The sequence below is a fragment of the Cherax quadricarinatus genome, chromosome 63 (genome assembly GCF_038502225.1).
Source record: "Cherax quadricarinatus isolate ZL_2023a chromosome 63, ASM3850222v1, whole genome shotgun sequence".
Taxonomy (NCBI): Eukaryota; Metazoa; Arthropoda; class Malacostraca; order Decapoda; family Parastacidae; genus Cherax; species Cherax quadricarinatus.
Window position 1 is genome coordinate 8,923,058 of NC_091354.1, and position 20,672 is coordinate 8,943,729.

At 36.7% G+C, this 20,672-nt stretch overlaps 1 protein-coding gene across 2 annotated transcripts in view; it reads left to right on the forward strand.

The window, feature by feature from the left end:
* Positions 1–8,177: 8,177 nt before the first annotated feature.
* LOC128705620 (cell adhesion molecule 3) overlaps positions 8,178–20,672 on the forward strand; it is a 73,990-nt gene continuing 61,495 nt past the window's right edge. For both annotated transcript variants that reach the window (XM_070098634.1, XM_070098635.1), the window contains exon 1: positions 8,178–8,381. In XM_070098634.1, the coding sequence (XP_069954735.1) occupies positions 8,268–8,381 (114 nt within the window). In that variant the 5' untranslated portion in view covers positions 8,178–8,267. The remainder of the gene's footprint in view (positions 8,382–20,672) is intronic.

Consider the following 20,672-nt stretch of genomic DNA (forward strand, 5'->3'; position numbering starts at 1 on the left):
GCCACATTGCTCCTCTATCCACTCTATCATATGCCTTTTCTAAATCCATAAATGCAATAAAAACTTCCCTACCTTTATCTAAATACTGTTCACATATATGCTTCAATGTAAACACTTGATCTACACATCCCCTACCCACTCTGAAACCTCCTTGCTCATCCGCAATCCTACATTCTGTCTTACCTCTAATTCTTTCAATTATAACCCAATCGTACACTTTTTCTGGTATACTCAGTAAGCTTATTCCTCTATAATTTTTACAGTCTCTTTTGTCCCCTTTCCCTTTATATAAAGGGACTATACATGCTCTCCGCCAATCCCTAGGTACCTTCCCCTCTTTCATACATTTATTAAACAAAAGTACCAACCACTCCAACACTATATCCCCCCTTGCTTTTAACATTTCTGTCATGATCCCATCAGTTCCAGCTGCTTTACCCCCTTTCCTTTTACGTAATGCCTCACGTACCTCCCCCACACTTACATTCTGCTCTTCTTCACTCCTAAAAGATGGTATACCTCCCTGACCAGTGCATGAAATTACTGCCTCTTTTTCTTCCTTAACATTTAAAAGTTCCTCAAAATATTCTCGCCATCTACCTAATACCTCCATCTCCCCATCTACTAACTCCCCTACTCTGTTTTTAACTGACAAATCCATATTTTCCCTAGGCTTTCTTAACTTGTTTAACTCACTCCAAAATTTTTCTTTTTTTCATTAAAATTTCTTGACAGTGCCTCTCCCACTCTATCATCTTCTCTTCTTTTGCACTCTCTCACCACTCTCTTTACCTTTCTTTTACTCTCCATATACTCTGCTCTTCTTATAACACTTCTGCTTTGTAAAAACCTCTCATAAGCTACCTTTTTCTCTTTTATCACACCCTTTACTTCATCATTCCACCAATCACCCCTCTTTCCTCCTGCCCCCACCCTCCTATAACCACAAACTTCTGCCCCACATTCTAATACTGCATTTTTAAAACTATTCCAACCCTCTTCAACCCCCCCACTACTCATCTTTGCACTAGCCCACCTTTCTGCCAATAGTCGCTTATATCTCACCCGAACTTCCTCCTCCCTTAGTTTATACACTTGCACCTCCCTCTTACTTGTTGTTGCCACCTTCCTCTTTTCCCATCTACCTCTTACTCTAACTGTAGCTACAACTAAATAATGATCCGATATATCAGTTGCCCCTCTATAAACATGTACATCCTGGAGCCTACCCATCAACCTTTTATCCACCAATACATAATCTAACAAACTACTTTCATTACGTGCTACATCATACCTTGTATATTTATTTATCCTCTTTTTCATAAAATATGTATTACTTATTACCAAATTTCTTTCTACACATAGCTCAATTAAAGGCTCCCCATTTACATTTACGCCTGGCACCCCAAATTTACCTACTACTCCCTCCATAACATTTTTACCCACTTTAGCACTGAAATCCCCAACCACCATTACTCTCACACTTGATTCAAAACTCCCCACACATTCACTCAACATTTCCCAAAATCTCTCTCTCTCCTCTACACTTCTCTCTTCTCCAGGTGCATACACGCTTATTATAACCCACTTTTCACATCCAATCTTTATTTTACTCCACATAATCCTTGAATTAATACATTTATAGTCCCTCTTTTCCTGCCATAGCTTATCCTTCAACATTATTGCTACTCCTTCTTTAGCTCTAACTCTGTTTGAAACCCCTGACCTAATCCCATTTATTCCTCTCCACTGAAACTCTCCCACCCTCTTCAGCTTTGTTTCACTTAAAGCCAGGACATCCAGCTTCTTCTCATTCATAACATCCACAATCATCACTTTCTTATGATTTGCACAACATCCACTCACATTCAGACTTCCCACTTTGACAATTTTCTTCTTCTTATTCTTTTTAGTAATCTTTACAGGAAAAGGGGTTACTAGCCCATTGTTCCCGGCATCTTAGTTGACTTTTACAACACGCATGGCTTACGGAGGAAAGATTCTTATTCCACTTCCCCATGGATATAAAAGGAAAATTAATAAGACCAAGAACTAAAGTTATGAGATAAATAAATTAATGCATGTGTAGTGTGACCTAAGTGTAAGTAGAAGTAGAGACGTACCTGTAAGCATATTTATGAGACAGACAAAAGACATCAAATCCACCATCATGTAAAACAATCACAAAACTCAGATGAGTGTGTATAAATAAATGTGTACAAGTATGTGTAGTGTGACCTAAGTGTAAGTAGAAGTAGCAAGACATACCTGTAATCTTGCATATATATGAGACAGACAAAAGACACCAGCAATCCTACCATCATGTAAAACAATCACAGGCTTCGTTTTACACTCACTTGGCAGGACGGTAGTACCTCCCTGGGTGGTTGCTGTCTATATATATATACATATATATATATATATATATATATATATATATATATATATATATATATATATATATATATATATATATATATATATATATATATATATATATATGTCGTGCCGAATAGGCAGAACTTGCGATCTTGGCTTAAATAGCAACGCTCATTTTGCCATATAGGACATGTGAAAATTTGTGTATGCAATAATTTCGCCAAAATCATTCTGAACCTAAGGAAAAAAATATATTTCACTGTGTTTGTTTGGTATTAAATTATTGTAAAGAAATCTAAAATATATTTAGTTGGGTTAGGCTAAAATACATTGTGCTTGTTATAATAAGGTTAGGTAAGTTTTCTAAGTTCCTTTTGGTGCAAAATTATAAATTTATACATCAACATTAATGAAAATGCATAAGAGAAAATTTTAGAAAGGACTTAATTTTAAACGAGTTCTTGCTAATTGACCAGTTTTGCATATTCGGCACGATATATATACATATATATAAATATATATATATATATATATATATATATATATATATATATATATATATATATATATATATATATATATAAATATATATATATATATATATATATATATATATATATATATATATATATATATATATATATATATATATATATATATATATATATATATATATATATATATATATATATGCAATAAGATCACATTAAACAGGTGATTTCAGAATATGCAAAACAACCACTCTGAAAGAATAGAGAAATTCCATGCGCTTTCGTGACTACTCACATTATCAAGGAACTATGAAAGTAAAGCATCCAAGGAAGCTATATAAGGGGTCTGGCCAACACCTCACTATCAGATCCCACAACGGTTAAACACCTGACGCGCTCCGGCCCAACTGGACAGGTCCTTTGCACAACTCACCAAGAAACTATTCTACCCAAGAAAATTTAAAAGTTATTATTTGTCCAGTGTATTATTAAATTCTTCTCAAATTCTATTAATTATAAGTGGATCTAATTTATATAAAACGAAGGAAATATTCATATTATTGTCAAAACTGCTTTTTATGAAACAAGATTCAATTATATTCCTGTCGACCATGGACTTGCTTGATACTACTTTCTCAACTTTTTGAAAATCAATTGGATGGTTAAAATCCCTTACATGAATAAATAGAGCATAAGAACATAAGAACATAAGAAAGGAGGAACACTGCAGCAGGCCTGTTGGCCCATACTAGGCAGGTCCTTTACAATTCATCCCACTAACAAACATTTGACCAACCCAATTTTCAATGCTACCCAAGAAATAAGCTCAGTTGTGCAAGTCCCACTCAAATCCAACCCCTCCCACTCATGTACTTATCCAACCTAAATTTGAAACTACCCAAAGTCCTAGCCTCAATAACCCAACTAGGTAGACTGTTCCACTCATCAACTACCCTATTTCCAAACCAATACTTTCCTATGTCCTTTCTAAATCTAAACTTATCTAATTTAAATCCATTACTGCGGGTTCTCTCTTGGAGAGATATCCTCAAGACCTTGTTAATATCCCCTTTATTAATACCTATCTTCCACTTATACACTTCGATCAGGTCTCCCCTCATTCTTCGTCTAACAAGTGAATGTAACTTAAGAGTCTTCAATCTTTCTTCATAAGGAAGATTTCTAATGCTATGTATTAATTTAGTCATCCTACGCTGAATGTTTTCTAACGAATTTATGTCCATTCTGTAATATGGAGACCAGAATTGAGCTGCATAATCTAGGTGAGGCCTTACTAATGATGTATAAAGCTGCAGTATGACCTCTGGACTTCTGTTGCTTACACTTCTTGATATAAATCCCAGTAATCTATTTGCCTTATTACGTACGCTTAGGCATTGCTGTCTTGGTTTAAGGTTGCTGCTTACCATAACCCCCAAGTCCTTTTCGCAATCTGTATGGCTAAGTTCTACATTATTTAACTTATAAGTGCTAGGGTTATGGACACTTCCGAGCTTCAGAACCTTGTATTTATCTACATTGAACTGCATCTGCCACTTTTCTGACCAAGAGTAGAGTTTGTCTAAATCCTCCTGAAGTTCCCTAACATCTACGTTTGAATCAATTATCCTACCTATCTTCGTGTCATCGGCGAATTTGCTCATATCACTAGTAATTCCTTCATCAAGATCATTGATATATATTATAAACAACAACGGGCCCAAGACTGATCCCTGTGGAACGCCACTTGTTACTGATCCCCACTCGGATTTAACCCCATTTATGGACACTCTTTGCTTCCTGTCTGTGAGCCATGATTCGATCCACGAGAGCACCCTTCCCCCAATGCCATGAGCTGCTACTTTCTTCAACAGTCTTTGGTGCGGAACTCTATCAAATGCCTTACTAAAATCTAAGTAAATAATATCAAATTCTTTATCGTGGTCAACAGCCTCAAAAGCTTTACTGAAGAAAGTTAATAAATTAGTTAGACAAGACCGGCCTCTTGTGAATCCATGCTGAGTATCATTAATCAAGCTATGCTTATCGAGATGGCTTCTTATAATCTCAGCTATAATTGACTCTAGTAATTTGCCTACAATTGAGGTCAGGCTTATTGGGCGGTAATTTGACGGTAACGACTTGTCCCCTGTTTTAAAAATAGGAATTACATTAGCCATCTTCCACATATCAGACACTGCACCTGTTTGAAGAGATAAATTAAAAATATTAGTTAATGGTTCACAGACTTCCATTTTGCATTCCTTTAGAACCCTTGAAAAAACCTCATCAGGACCCGGTGACTTATTTTGCTTCAGTCTGTCTATCTGCTTCACGACCATTTCACTAGTGACTGTGATGTTACATAATTTATCTTCTCCTGATCCACTATAAAAATTAATTACCGGAATATTATTAGTGTCTTCCTGTGTAAAAACCGAGAGAAAATAATTATTTAAAATCGAGCACATTTCATTCTCTTTGTCAGTAAGATGCCCATAGTTATTTTTAAGGGGACCTATCTTATCTCTGACTTTTGTTCTATAGACCTGGAAAAAACTTTTTGGGTAAGTTTTAGAATCCCTAGCAACTTTAATTTCATAGTCCCTTTTAGCTTTTCTTATCCCCTTTTTAATGTCCCTCTTAATGTCAATATACTGATTTATAAGATGACCCTCGCCTCTTTTGATACGCCTATGAATTCCTTTCTTATGCCCTAGTAGATATTTCAGCCTATTATTCATCCATTTTGGGTCATTTCTATTTGATCTAATTTCCTTATAAGGGATAAACGTTCTTTGAGCAGCATGTATTGTGTTCAGAAAACTGTCATATTGATAGCTCTCTTCGTTACCCCAGTCAACAGATGATAAGTGTTCTCTAAGCCCATCGTAATCTGCTAGGCGAAAATCTGGGACTGTTACTGAGTTATCCCTACTATCATACTTCCATTCAATTCTACATGTAATTGATTTGTGGTCGCTGGCACCCAGTTCCTCTGAAATTTCTAAATTATTAACAAGGGATTCATTGTTTGCCAGAACTAAGTCAAGCAGGTTATTACCCCTTGTAGGTTCTGTCACAAACTGCTTCAAAAAACAATCCTGAACTACTTCTAAGAAATCGTATGATTCTAAATTCCCAGTTAAGAAATTCCAATCAATATGACTAAAGTTAAAGTCTCCTAGAATTATCATGCCTTGTGGCCCTAACAATTTCCTCCCATAGTAGTCTCCCTTGGTCCCTATCTAAATTTGGGGGACGGTATATCACACATAAAATTAATTTTTCATGCCCCTCTGAAAATTCTATCCAAACAGACTGTGTATGTGTTACTTCAGACTTAATTAATACCCGTCTTTATGCAACACTTCAAGCGATCTCGGACATACAATGCCACCCCACCCCCCTTTCCCGATACTTCTATCTACTTGGAACAATTTAAAACCATGAATGTGACATTCCGCAGACATGTTCCGACTTTTTGAATTAAACCACGTCTCAGTTAAGGCAAATACATCAATGTTACCTGCACTAGCAACTAATCTCAACTCGTCCATCTTATTCCTAGCACTACGGCTATTAGCATAATAAACATTGAAAGACTCTCCTTTCTCTTTACCCTTCCTGCTCATTACTGTTTTTCTACTAAACCTATTACTGTCCTTATCACCCAGTGTCACTGGCTTTTCAATATCTACCTCATTCTGCTTATTACTAGTTCCCCTAGAACTCATATTACTACACTGGGACTTCACTGTTTTCCTGCCAAAACCCATACCACTAACTATTCCTAGTTTAAAGACCTAACAGCTCCCTCCACTGCGTTGGCCAGTGCTCCCACCCCACACCTAGACAAGTGAACCCCATCCCTGGCATACATGTTATTTCTGCCATAGAAGAGGTCCCAGTTGTCATTGAATGTTACCGCATTTTCCTTACAGTATTTGTCCAGCCAGCAATTGACACCAATTGCTCTGGACAACCATTCATTTCCAACTCCTCTCCTTGGCAAAATGCCACATATGACAGGTTTGCCACCCTTCTTCCTAATTATCTCTATTGCTGACCTATACCTGCTAATCAGGTCCTCTCTCCTACGTCTGCCAACATCGTTGCCTCCAGCACTGAGACAGATAATAGGATTGCTCCCATTACCTCTCATGATGTCATCCAGACGGCTAACAATATCCTTCATCCCAGCCCCAGGAAAACATACTCTCTGCCTCCTACTCCTATCCTTCAAACAGAATGCCCTATCCATGTACCTAATCTGGCTATCCCCAACAACAACAATGTTTTTACCTTCCTTGGCGTCGTCCGTAGTGATGCTCCGAGTAGTCGACTCACATTCGCCAGGTAGCATTACACCACTTGTAGAATTCGTCATGACGTTCTCGATGGTCTTCGTTGGGGTTTCTAGGGATGTCTCACTCACGTCTGCCAATGCTTCCTTGGTGCTCGTTGTGGCATTCCCAGTAGAACACTCACATTCGTCAGGTAGCACCGAGAATGAGTTGGAAGTTTCCACGGCAGTCTTCTGGTTTCTCGTTGTTTCTGCTTCTCCAACCGTTTTCTTAATCTTCAGCTTGGTTCCATGTTGCCCGACCACTGACCAAGCTCCCTTCTTAACCTGGGGACTCACAACAGGTGGATTACTACGAATCCTCTTGTTCTCCTCCGTTAGTCGCCGTATCTCCAGTTTAGCAACTCTGAGTTCTTCTCTCAGCTGCTGGTAAAGCTGCTCAAGAGAGGGCATCCTGGTTCAGATTCACAGAGAGCACACAAACAGGTCTTCACAGAGCTAAGTACACAGTAGGCTTCTTCAGTCGAGTACAGAAAAGTTGATAGAAGCAGAAGAGACTTGAAGACGATGTAATCAGTCCATCACCCTTAAAGTTTTAAGGTGGTCAGTCCCTCAGTCTGGAGAAGAGCATTGTTTCATAGTCTGAAACAATTGTTTCAGATATGAAACAATGTTTCAGACTATGACCACCTCAAAACTTTAAGGGTGATGGACTCATATATACACTTTTCTGTACTATGAAGCCTACTGTGTAGGCGAAACGTTTCGAAATAAAGATACCCAACTCTTGCATATGTGTCTTACCTAACAACCTGTCGGTATTTTTTACCATTTTATGTTCCATTTTAATGTTATATATATATATATATATATATATATATATATATATATATATATATATATATATATATATATATATATATATATATATATATATGTTCCACTACCTTCCTATCTATCCTTCTATCACCATAATGAGAGGGACATCCCCCACAGGTGCCGCGGGAGTGCAGGTTCATAACGTCAATGTGCCGAACCCTGGTATAGTGGGTCGCCCTGCCCACCTCGAGTGTCTGTGGGACGCTGGTGTCATGGGCTTCTACTCAGTCAGGTGGTACAAGAACGGCGAGCAGTTCTACAGCTTCGTACCTAAGAACACTCCGCAGGTGAAGGTGGATCATCACCTGCGGGGTGTCACGGTTGAGGTGAGTACAAGGGTTTTCTAGGTGTTAGGGGAGGACTGTGATGTTTGTGCATCTTGATAGGATAACAGGGATAAGATAAGGAAGGCGGTGTTGCACTGGACTTGTCAATATCTTTGATATCTCCTACCCTTACATTTATTAAAAAAGTGCAACTTATATCAACATAGGAACTTATATCATCATAATATTCATGAGGAAGTCTGAAACTCGTAAGTCACATAACACCTAAGGAACACGAGCCAGTCAGGTTTAATCCTAAGATGGGGAGAGTAGCTCCAATTTTTGGAGTCCAGTGTCCTTCACTAGCTAAGATGTTCCTAAAAGCTTTGGTGATGCATCAGTCACATTTTCAAGGAACATTGTGTGCTTTGAACAGGTGACTAATGCATCAAGAAAGTGCTTGATGCTCAGACTGCATATTAAAGTATCACTTTTTTGTATAATCTGCAAGATTCATCAAATTACTTTATGTTAAGAAATACACATTACCAGTGTTAAAACCACAGTAATCTTATAAAACATTTGAATAATAATAAAAGGATCTCATTGACCAAAGCACCACAGCATCACATCATGAACCTTATCATTATGGACTGGATAAGACCAATTATCATGTGAGACCTACTGACTTTGTCCTTCATGAACCTTGTCGTGGGTGATGAATCGAGGAGAATGGAGGCTGGATAAGATGCAGAGAATTCAATTATCATGTGAGACCTACTGACAGACTTGTCAGATCAGTCACTTAAAAGTTGCTTAAGGGGCTCATCAAAGTGGAAGTATGGCCTTCTTTTGATTAACTTAAAGTCAAGAAATTAAGCAATTACATACAGTGTTAAGGCAAGAAATTAAAAAAAATATTTATCTCTCTCGTAACCGAAGAAGAGTATGAGCTACCATTACCACTTAATATTGGCAGTCTTGTAAAACTTTATGCAAAATATATCTATTCAGCTCACCGAATGGAGGATTCGAACCCATGACAAGCTAGTCCAAAATCTAGCAGGGTTTGAGTCTTCCATTTGGCGAGTCGTTTATAAACTTGTCATTATGATTTCGTTAGCCATTCGTATCTATTCAGTTTCCGTAATGCGTTTGATTTGAAACACTTCGTATAGATATGGGAATCCCATCTCCCCAGTTTTGAGCTCTGCACATATGACTGTTGAAAACGAAGAATATATTATAGACAGCACCTATCAGTACACATTAATTTGTATCATGCCTATTTACTAATAAATTTTAACTGGTCAGTATTGTATGCCGTCAACAATATGAAACTTAAGCATTTTAAAGAAAAGTTAAATATGAAGTTTCAACTATCAGTTAACAGTTGAAACAAATAAATGCTGACTCTTCACTAATGTTTTCATTTACAGATATGATTCTTTCAGTTATAGAAATTACAGGAAACCAAAAGTGAATTTATCGAATGGTCAATATTTCTCCGTTCAAGTCACAAACAGATCTACCTGGGGTGGAAGGGACGCGAGTATTTATAGTCAGGTTCAGAATGCTGAGGTCAGGTGGAGAATGCTGCATCTGATGATGTACCGAGTGGGGTTATAGAGTCTAAATTCTTGGGTAGCTTGGAAAGGAGATTGGATAAGTTTGTGAGCAGACCTTCTACAGTGTTCTTATGTGGGATAGCGATGAAGAAGTTTCTTGGCAAGTGGTTCAGCTATGTTGTAGAAGCCACTATTCTGGTTGAAGTTGTCGGATATAGAAATAAGTGATGATTCCAGGATTCTTCGGTATTGAGTGTTGTCTTCTGTGGCGATGAGTCTTGAGTTTCTGTAGTTTATCAAGTGGTTGTGTGAATTACGGTGTTGTACACAGGCATTCCTTGTGTCGTCATACCTGCTTGCGTATTGGTGTTCTGAAATACGTGTTTGGAGGTCCCTTGAAGTTATACGTGGGCGAAACATCAAGGGACCTCCAAACACGTATTTCAGAACACCAATACGCAAGCAGGTCTGACGACACAAGGAATGCCTGTGTACAACACCGTAATTCACACAACCACTTGATAAACTACAGAAACTCAAGACTCATCGCCACAGAAGACAACACTCATTACCGAAGAATCCTGGAATCATCACTTATTTCTATATCCGACAACTTCAACCAGAATAGTGGCTTCTATAACATAGCTGAACCACTTGCCAAGAAACTTCTTCATCGCTATCCCACATAAGAACACTGTAGAAGGTCTGTTCACAAACTTATCCAATCCCCTTTCCAAGCTACCCAAGATTTTAGACTCTATAACCCCACTCGGTACATCATCAGATGCAGCATTCTCCACCTGACCTCAGTATTCTGAACCTGACTATAAATACTCACGTCCCTTCCACCCCAGGTAGATCTGTTTGTGACTTGAAAAAGCCCACTGTGTGAGCGAAACGTTTTCAATAAAGGATCACATTATACTGCATACGTGTTTATATTTCCATTGTGTCGGTATTTTATACCATTTATTTCCATTTCTCCGTTCATATGTGTTTATAAAAACAATTATTCTATTCATCACTCCTCAGTCCAAAATTTTTAGATGAAGAGTTTAAAAATAATATTGATTTAATTGGTGCTAGGTTATGCCATCCTGTCTTTATAAACTTGAATTAGAAAAGCTGGATAATGTTATTACAGATAAATAAATATCAAAATACCCATTTTTTCGTGACAGTATCTTTGTAAATATTTTGAAAATATTATATCTACTCTGAAATTTGTTGACCTGAATGTGTCTTTATACCTGAACATACGAATATGCTAGATTTATATTTATATTAAAAAAAAATTGTCTTCGAAATAATAGGTTTACAAATTATAAACCTGCACGTATAGTGATTCACAATGTATATACCTGGTTACAATAAAAATACTCAATAAACAGACAAAAATAATGTGCAATGAATGTCCAAATTTCTAATGCGTTATCTGTGAACATGTTATACAAATTCATTAGATTGATTTGTTAGGAACTTCTTTCGTTACGACGTCTTTACGTCGTATGTAAATATATAATGAAATCCAGTCTAATGTAAATGACAAAGAACTTTGCTATAAAACTCAGTCTTGGTCTATTTTCCTTAGACCAGCTGTGCTTAAATTAGTTCAGAATTATCTTAAGGCTAAATGATTATAATTGCTCATGCTGGCTTCATTTACCATAATTGTGACGTATCTCACATCTCTGTTTTGTACATTGTTATGACGTACTTAAAGTGTGTGTAATTTTTAACCTGGCTCATTACACATTGTCTCTCAAAAACGCTGAAGAATATATATAGAGAGTATCCGTGGTTCAGCTAGGGCTGTAGGGAGTCCAAAGTCGTCATCGCCGGATCACCTAAGCATTGAGGTCGATGTTTGAGCTTCATCCCAACGCTGGCTCACCTTGTAGTGGTGAGCCTGAGTGGCCTCAGTGAATAACAACCTAAGCAATCCATCTGTCAGGCTAATTAGAGTGAAGATTTCATCCTTCCGTCAAAATTTGTTCTGGCTAATAGCCTATTACAAGGAAGGAATTATGAATATAATTTAAACTACGACTAATGGACTTTGAGTTACATTTGATTAAATTGTAAAATAACAGTAAATTAGTCAGGGTTGTAGTAAATTAGTACTGGCTGGTAAACTGATAAGACAACTGTAAAGTGGTAATAGTGGCAGAAAATTAATAATATTGTTAACCATTTTTTATATTAAAAGCATTGAATAATCACATTATTACTAGTGGTTTGTAAATCATATAACGCAGTTCAAAAGACCATGAAAGAAATATAGCGCAGAGAGGAAACAAAACAGGAAGTAAGCTGAAGAGTTCGAGATGATTATGCAGAGCTACGAAAGAATCTGAGACACATTTAAAAATTATGCAAAAAAGTGGCAAAGTAGAGCAAAAACTGCTTTACAGTTACATAAAAAAAAATGGACTGTAAAGGAACACGTGATGAAAATTAAAAAGTCGGAGGCCCACTTGGATGACAGAGGAACTAAACAGGAAATTCAGGAAAGTATTCATTGAATAACAAGAAATAATGGGAAGTAGAAGTGGAAGCAGAACATATGTTCAACGCGCACTACAAACATCCACGCAGTAAAGTTGGAAATGAACATATGAATAGCAGACACCTGACAGCTCATATTCTTTTGAGTACTCCCTCAAATGAGGGGGATGGACTGATGCTGGTGAAGGGCTCTTGATCCAAGAAATTGAAGCCATTCTCTCTTTCCTTGCATGGTTTAACTCTCATTCCCTAGACACAGTAAGATCCCTATAAGTTAATTTAAGATCTTCCACATGAATTTAAATAATCCCATGAGTACTGAGAGAAAGAGCTTAACACTGTGGAAACCCAGACGGGGTGATTGCCAAATAGGATTCTTAAATATATACTTTGTTCTTTGATAGCATTACAAATATAAAGTAAGAGTGACACTGATAAATGAAGTGCATCTTTCCGAACTGCAAGAATGCATTTGACATGGTTCTCCATCAGAGTTGGAAGACTAAGTTAGAAAAACAAGCAAGGGTGGATAGGAAATTTTTTTTGTGTGTGTGTGTGTGTGGATAAAAGAGGAATACCTGAAAGACAGAAGAGTGTAAATTCAAGAGGAAACTGTCAGGTTGGACTAGTGTAACAAGTGGGTTACTCCAAGGATCATTACTAGGCCTGTGGAAAATACTGTATATATTTTCCGTAAATACAGTATTTTATAAGTAAACTGATGGCCTATATTGTATTTAATAAAAATTATATTATAAAAAATGGGAAGCTCGGCGCCTGCGCTGACGAGCAGGGAGTCGCCATGTTTTTTGAATGAGCCAAGAAAACGTTAGTGAAAATAAGAAGAATTTTCGTCGCTCTAGAGGTTATATTGGGCTTACACCTCTCAAATACGAGCCGAAATTGTTGGATGTGCATTTCTGCATACTTTGAGCATTAAATCGATGTGCAGGACAGCTCCAGGAACCTCAGATAAGCTATCTAAATTATATTTGTAATTCTGGCCAGTATTATCATCATAAATTTAGTTAGAGGGAGGTTTTTGAGTATTATACACAGTAATCTCCAGACTAATTGGTGTGTTATGATTATAAATTCTCCTTCTGTTAAGTAAATGTGTATATGTAATCATTTATTAATTTTAATATACAGTCCACAAATTTCTATTAAATTTACCAGAATTCCTGGTAATGTACATTTCATTTGTAATTTATTAATATAGGTCTAGAGCAACTTGTGGATATGACAGTTGTAGGTATCGAAGGGAGACATTTTTGTGACCTAGGTGTCCCAAATTCCTACTTGTCTATGTAACTTTGATAAATAATAATTATCTTAGTTATCATTTACTGGTATGTACCTTATGTTACATCCAAGTAAATATAATTTTCCACAAGGTCCTCTACTATTCGTAATATGCGTAAATGAGATACCAGAAGACACCAGATACTACGTATCTCTGCAGATGTGGCCTGGTGGCTAAAGCTCCCGCTTCACACACGGAGGGCCCGGGTTCGATTCCCGGCGGGTGGAAACATTTCGACACGTTTCCTTACACCTGTTGTCCTGTTCAATTAGCAGCAAATAGGTACCTGGGTGTTAGTCGACTGGTGTGGGTCGCATCCTGGGGGACAAGATTAAGGACCCCAATGGAAATAAGTTAGACAGTCTTCGATGACGCACTGACTTTCTTGGGTTATCCTGGGTGGCTAACCCTCCGGGGTTAAAAATCCGAACGAAATCTTATCTTATCTTACAGAATTTAGTTAAGTAGGCCTAATTTTTAATTACTATTGAAGAACATCAATTTTGTATATATATATATATATATATATATATATATATATATATATATATATATATATATATATATATATATATATATATATATATATATATATATATATATATATATATACAAAGTCTAGCGAAAGCTGGACCCCCAAGGTAATGTCCAGTGTGGTGAGTTTGGTATAGCACTGCGTACCTTGTTCCAAGGTTCGTAGGTTCGAGTCTCCTTCAGCCAGAGATCAGTGTTTGTATATATATATATATATATATATATATATATATATAATTCGAATTATTTTTGACGTTCAGATTTTCAGGAAGTTATAGGCGAAATTGCCTCTAGTTTGTTTGGAAAAAATAACAATCATTGCTTTTAAATAAATCTTGAAACAAATTCAGTATAAATCACAGAAATCAGAGGTGAAAGGATCCAAGTGTTGTCACATACAACTGTCAAACAAAATAATAAACACTTACCTAGACACCGATCAGGTCATAATATAATCAAGATTAGAATCAGGTGATTTTTTTCATCGAGAATCAAATAATAACAGGATATTTCTAAAATCAAGTAATACACTTTCATGGCCTCTAGTCTCGACGAAACCTGTAAACCAAGCCTCTGAACGATGGTAACAGTAATGGCCCCAAGCGACACTTTTAGGGCAGACAGCCCGCCCACAGTAAGGAGACGGCGAAGGCGTATATTTGTGAAATGTTTCCCAGAGGTCTGTGAGATGGCGATACTAGCAACAGAAAAGAGGGAAACAAAGAAAAAGTCAAGGATTCATCAATGGTAACAGAATCAGCGAGGAAAGGAAGCAGAAGCCGTGTGAATCTTATATATATGAATTAGCTGGATCGAAATGTCGAGAACAACGAAGAGGCCGGTGTAGGAATGAATGGTGAAGACGATAGGAAAGTTATCACTGGAATTAAGATAAAAAAAAAAACCATATGGACTGAGTAAACCCTTTTATGTAACACCATTCCCCTCTCGGTGGAGCTCTGACAAAATTCCAAAGGCAGAAAAACGTTGTACAATAAAAGACTTATTCTGTCCATGTATCTTTCAATTACCTTTCGTGGGCTTGTGGCCAAGTAACATATTTCATTAAGATCAACATCGACCAGCCAGGAAAAATTCGGACCGATGAGAAATGAGCAACTTGAGAAATGAGTGCACATTTTAGTTCGAAATCTGATGATCGATATTGGTCGTAAAAAATAAAAATATAAATACAGCAGATCACAAGGGAAACAAGGAAAAAAATCCTGGCTAAAATAAATGCAAGTGTAATCAGCTAACATAAGCAAAGTATCTAGCAAGGAAGAAAAAGAGAAGAGTGGGAGAGAAGTTCCACTTATGGAAATAAGTGAGCACAGCAGTGAACATAAAACTGAGTGAATGTGACATCGAAACGAACCAAGCATCAGGTTAAAGGTCTACCAATTGCAGAAGAACAAAACCAGAAATAACACGAACCAGTAACGTAATGAAGTTTATCTTCTTGCAGGCAAGTGCATGCATGAGAGAACTGGGAGATTAACATTGGCTTCTGGTTAATGGTTAATGAGATTTAAAGCCTGCTGATTACACTAGAACCATTATGACTGCACGTAACCTTTTCTCCACCAGTCAATAATAATTTAATCCCTAAAATAGAGACTAAAGTAATCTTTCAGTATATATACGCTGAGAGAAATATACCTCTGAGTTCATATATTCTTCTCTTTCTGAGTTACCTTATATTCCATAAAATTCAATTGAATATTGAAAATCTATGAAAGAGTTGGAATAAAAAGCTATTATAGAAATAGATCAGCAATGATAGGATTTGACAGCAGAGAGAGACACCTCCAGGACTTGCAGTGGTGGGTTGAGATATTAAAAAAAAAAAAAAAAAAAAAAAAAAAAGACATTTGTAAGGAACTCGGAAGCTTGGAAAACCGAACGAGTCAAAGTAGGAGAGAGACTAAGAAACAAAGAACTGCAAAGCAACAGTTGGAGAATGTATAAACCTTTATTTTACGAAACGAGGAAATGTTTAAATAATAATAATAATAATAATAATAATAATAATAATAATAATAATAATAATAATAATAATAATTTTATTATTATTATTATTATTATTATTATTATTATTATTATTATTATTATTATTATTATCCTAGGGTAGCGTTATATCAGTAGTGTGGTAGAGCGGCTGGGGAATGAGAGATAATCAGATTTAATGTATGGGATAGGGGAGAGGGGGTGGAGATATGTTCTAGTTTTTAAACTGTAGTATCTGCACGCCTCTGGCAAGAGCGATTGAATGAGTGATGATGAAAGTGTTTCTTCTTTTTCGGGTCACACTTCTTCAGTGGAAAAAGAACTTGTTTATAAAAAGAGAGGAAAACTCCGATTCTTTGGTTCAGAAGCTCTTCACCAGCATGAAGAGAGTCCTCTTGAAGGGAGAAAACGCTTAGAATTATCGACATTGTGAGTGCTCAGGAGACTGACATCGGAGACTTTAAGAGAATCTGTTACCGTCATCAGCACGAACCTATGAACCAGCGGGAGGGTTCAGGTTCCAGGCTTGGAGTAACTGTAACTCAAGCTGTATGTAATTAATTTAAAATTGTACCTTATCTTTTAGATTAAAAAGAAAGTGCAGCTGACTGTTGTCAAGCTTATAAATGCTTAAAGTACATCATAAAACAAAAGCAATATAATGGTCTAATGGAAAAGTGAGTCAGTACAAATTAGAAGCTACATAACTGTACATTAAGATGTGATTCTCGTTGTTTCGGTCTCGTCCAGTGTTTGAACTGCCACGAGTCATGTTTGTCTGGGCTGTGTGACTAGGCTCCTCCCTAAGTCCTAGTCCAGACTTGTTGAGTAAAACGACACAAGTGTAACTAATGTGACATTTTATTGTGGCAAAGCTCCTGGAGAGCGACAGGTTGCCACAATAAAATGTCACATTAGCTAGACTTGTGTCCTTTTAGCTAACATATTGTCGGTTGTTCTATCAACGTTAATACGAGTCCAGACTTGTTGTCGAATGGACACATTGTTCTTAAAAAAAATTGTAAATAATACTTTTGTGATAAACGCTTATTTTATTTTTATTTTTGTATATATGTTGGTAGAATTACCGGCAATATGTAAAGCAAGAGGACACAAGTGCAACTAATGTGACATTTTATTGTGGCAACATTTCGCTCTCCAGGAGCTTTATTAAGCCGTAACGGCTTGACAAAGCCCCAGCGCTATTGCGCTCCTGCGCTACTCTCAGAAAACTTCCCCTAACTCCTTCAGTTGATGACTTGCAATTTTGCATAGCTCCTGATAAAGCACCGAGAAGTGTGAAGGTACTTGAGCTAAAGATTTCCACCACCCCTCGTGGTATATATATATATATATATATATATATATATATATATATATATATATATATATATATATATATATATATATTTATTTATTTATTTTTTGATTTAACACACTGGCCGATTCCCACCAAGGCAGGGTGACCCGAAAAAGAAAAACTTTCACCATCATTCACTCCATCACTGTCTTGCCAGAAGGGTGTTTTACACTACAGTTTATAAAACTGCAACATTAAAACCCCTCCTTCAGAGTGCAGACACTGTACTTCCCATCTCCAGGACTCAAGTCCGGCCTGCCGGTTTCCCTGAATCCCTTCATAAATGTTACTTTGCTCACACTCCAACAGCACGTCAAGTATTAAAAACCATTTGTCTCCATTCACTCCTATCAAACACGCTCACGCATGCCCGCTGGAAGTCCAAGCCCCTCGCACACAAAACCTCCTTTACCCCCTCCCTCCAACCTTTCCTAGGCCGACCCCTACCCCACCTTCCTTCCACTACAGACTGATACACTCTTGAAGTCATTCTGTTTCGCTCCATTCTCTCTACATGTCCGAACCACCTCAACAGCCCATACATATATATATATATATATATATATATATATATATATATATATATATATATATATATATATATATATATATATATATATATATATTCATGGGGAAGTGGAACAGAATTCTTCTGTATACCTTACTAAATTTAAAAAGAGAAACTTTTGTTTTCCTTTTTGGGCCCCCTTACCTCAGTGGGATATGGCCAGTTTGTTGAAAGAAGAAGATATATATATATATATATATATATATATATATATATATATATATATATATATATATATATATATATATATATATATATATATATATATATTCAAAACAACCACTGTGAAAGAATAGAGAAATTCCAAGCGCTTTCGTGACTACTCACATTATCAAGGAACAATAAAAGTAATGCATCAAAGGAAGGCATATAAAGGGTCTAGACCACACCTCACTATCACATCCCACAACAAAGCAACACCTGACGCGCGACTCATAAGAAAGGGAACACTGCTACAGGCCCGCTGGCCCAACATGTATGGACTAATAAAAACACACAAACAAGGGAATCCAGTCAGACCAATTATTAGCTCCATAGGATCAGTTTCATATAAATTATCCAAATGGCTTGTTGACATTTTGAGCCCTATTTTTGGCAAAATTCTCTGAACCATTCACCTACAAATATATGTATATATATATATATATATATATATATATATATATATATATATATATATATATATATATATATATATATATATATATATATATATATATATATATATATATATATATATATAAGAGGCAGTAGGTTGGTAGACAGCAACCACCCAGGGAGGTACTACCGTCCTGCCAAGTGAGTGTGAAACGAAAGCCTGTAATTGTTTTACATGATGGTAGGATTGCTGGTGTCTTTTGTCTGTCTCATAAATATGCAAGATTACAGGTATGTCTTGCTACTTCTACTTACACTTAGGTCACACTACACATACATGTACATGTTCATTTATACACACTCATCTGAGTTTTCTTTGAATTTATCTTAACAGTTCTTTGTCTTATTACTTTTCCTTTTATATCCATGGGAAAGTGGAATAAGAATCTTTCCTCAGTAAGCCATGCGTGTTGTAAAAGTCAACTAAAATGCCAAGAACAATGGGCTAGTAACCCCTTTTCCTGTAATAATTACTAAAAAGAATAAGAAGAAGAAAATTGTCAAAGTGGGAAGTCTGAATGTGCGTGGATGTTGTGCAAATGATAAGAAAGAGATGATTGTGGATGTTATGAATGAGAAGAAGCTGGATGTCCTGGCTTTAAGTGAAACAAAGCTGAAGGGGGTGGGAGAGTTTCAGTGGGGAGAAATAAATGGGATTAGGTCAGGGGTTTCAAATAGAGTTATAGCTAAAGAAAGAGTAGCAATAATGTTGGAGGATAAGTTATGGTCGGAAAAGAGGGACTATAAATGTATTAATTCAAGGATTATGTTCAGTAACATAAAGGTTGGATGTGAAAAGCGGGTTATAGTAAGCGTATATACACCTGGAGAAGAGAGAAGTGTAGAGGAGAGAGAGAGATTTTGGGAAATGTTGAGTGAATGCGTGGGGAGTTTTGAACCAAGTGTGAGAGCAATGGTGGTTGGGGATTTCAATGCTAAAGTGGGCAAAAATATTATAGAGGGAGTAGTAGGTAAATTTGGGGTGCCAGGGGTAAATCAAAATGGGTAACATTTAATTGAGCTATGTGTAGAAAGAGGTTTGGTAATAAGTAATACATACTTTATGAAGAAGAGGGTAAATAAATATACAAGGTATGTTATAGCACGTAATGAAAGTAGTTTGTTAGATTATGTATTGATGGATAAAAGGTTGATGGGTAGGCTCCATGATGTACACGTTTATAGAGCTGCAATTGATATATCGGATCATTATTTAGTTGTAGCTACAGTTAGAGTAAGAGGTAGATGTGAAAAGAGGAAAATGGCAACAACAAGCAAGAGGGAGGTGAAAGTGTATAAACTAAGGGAGGAGGAATTTCGGGCGAGATATAAGCAACTATTGGCAGAAAGGTGGGCTGGTGCAAGTATGAATAGTGGGTGGGGTTGAAGAGGGTTGGAATAGTTTTAAAAATGCGGTATTAGAATGTGGGGCAGAAGTTTGTGTTATAGGAGGGTGGGTGCAGGAGGAAAGAAGAGTGATTGGTGGAATAATGGAGTAAAGGGTGTGATAAAAGAGAAAAAGTTAGTGTATGAGAGGATTTTACAAAGCAGAAGTGTTATAAGAAGAGTAGAGTATATGGAGAGTAAAAGAAAGGTGAAGAGAGTGGTGAAAGAGTGCAAAAGGAGAGCAGATGATAGAGTGGGAGAGGCACTGTCAAGAAATTTTAATGAAAATAAAAAAAAAATTGGAGTGAGTTAAACAGGTTAAGAAAGCCTAGAAAACGAATGGATTTGTCAGTTAAAAACAGAGTAGGGGAGTTAGTAGACGGGGAGAATGAGGTTTTGGGTAGATGGTGAGAATATTTTGAGGAACTTTTAAATGTCGACGAAGAAAGGGAAG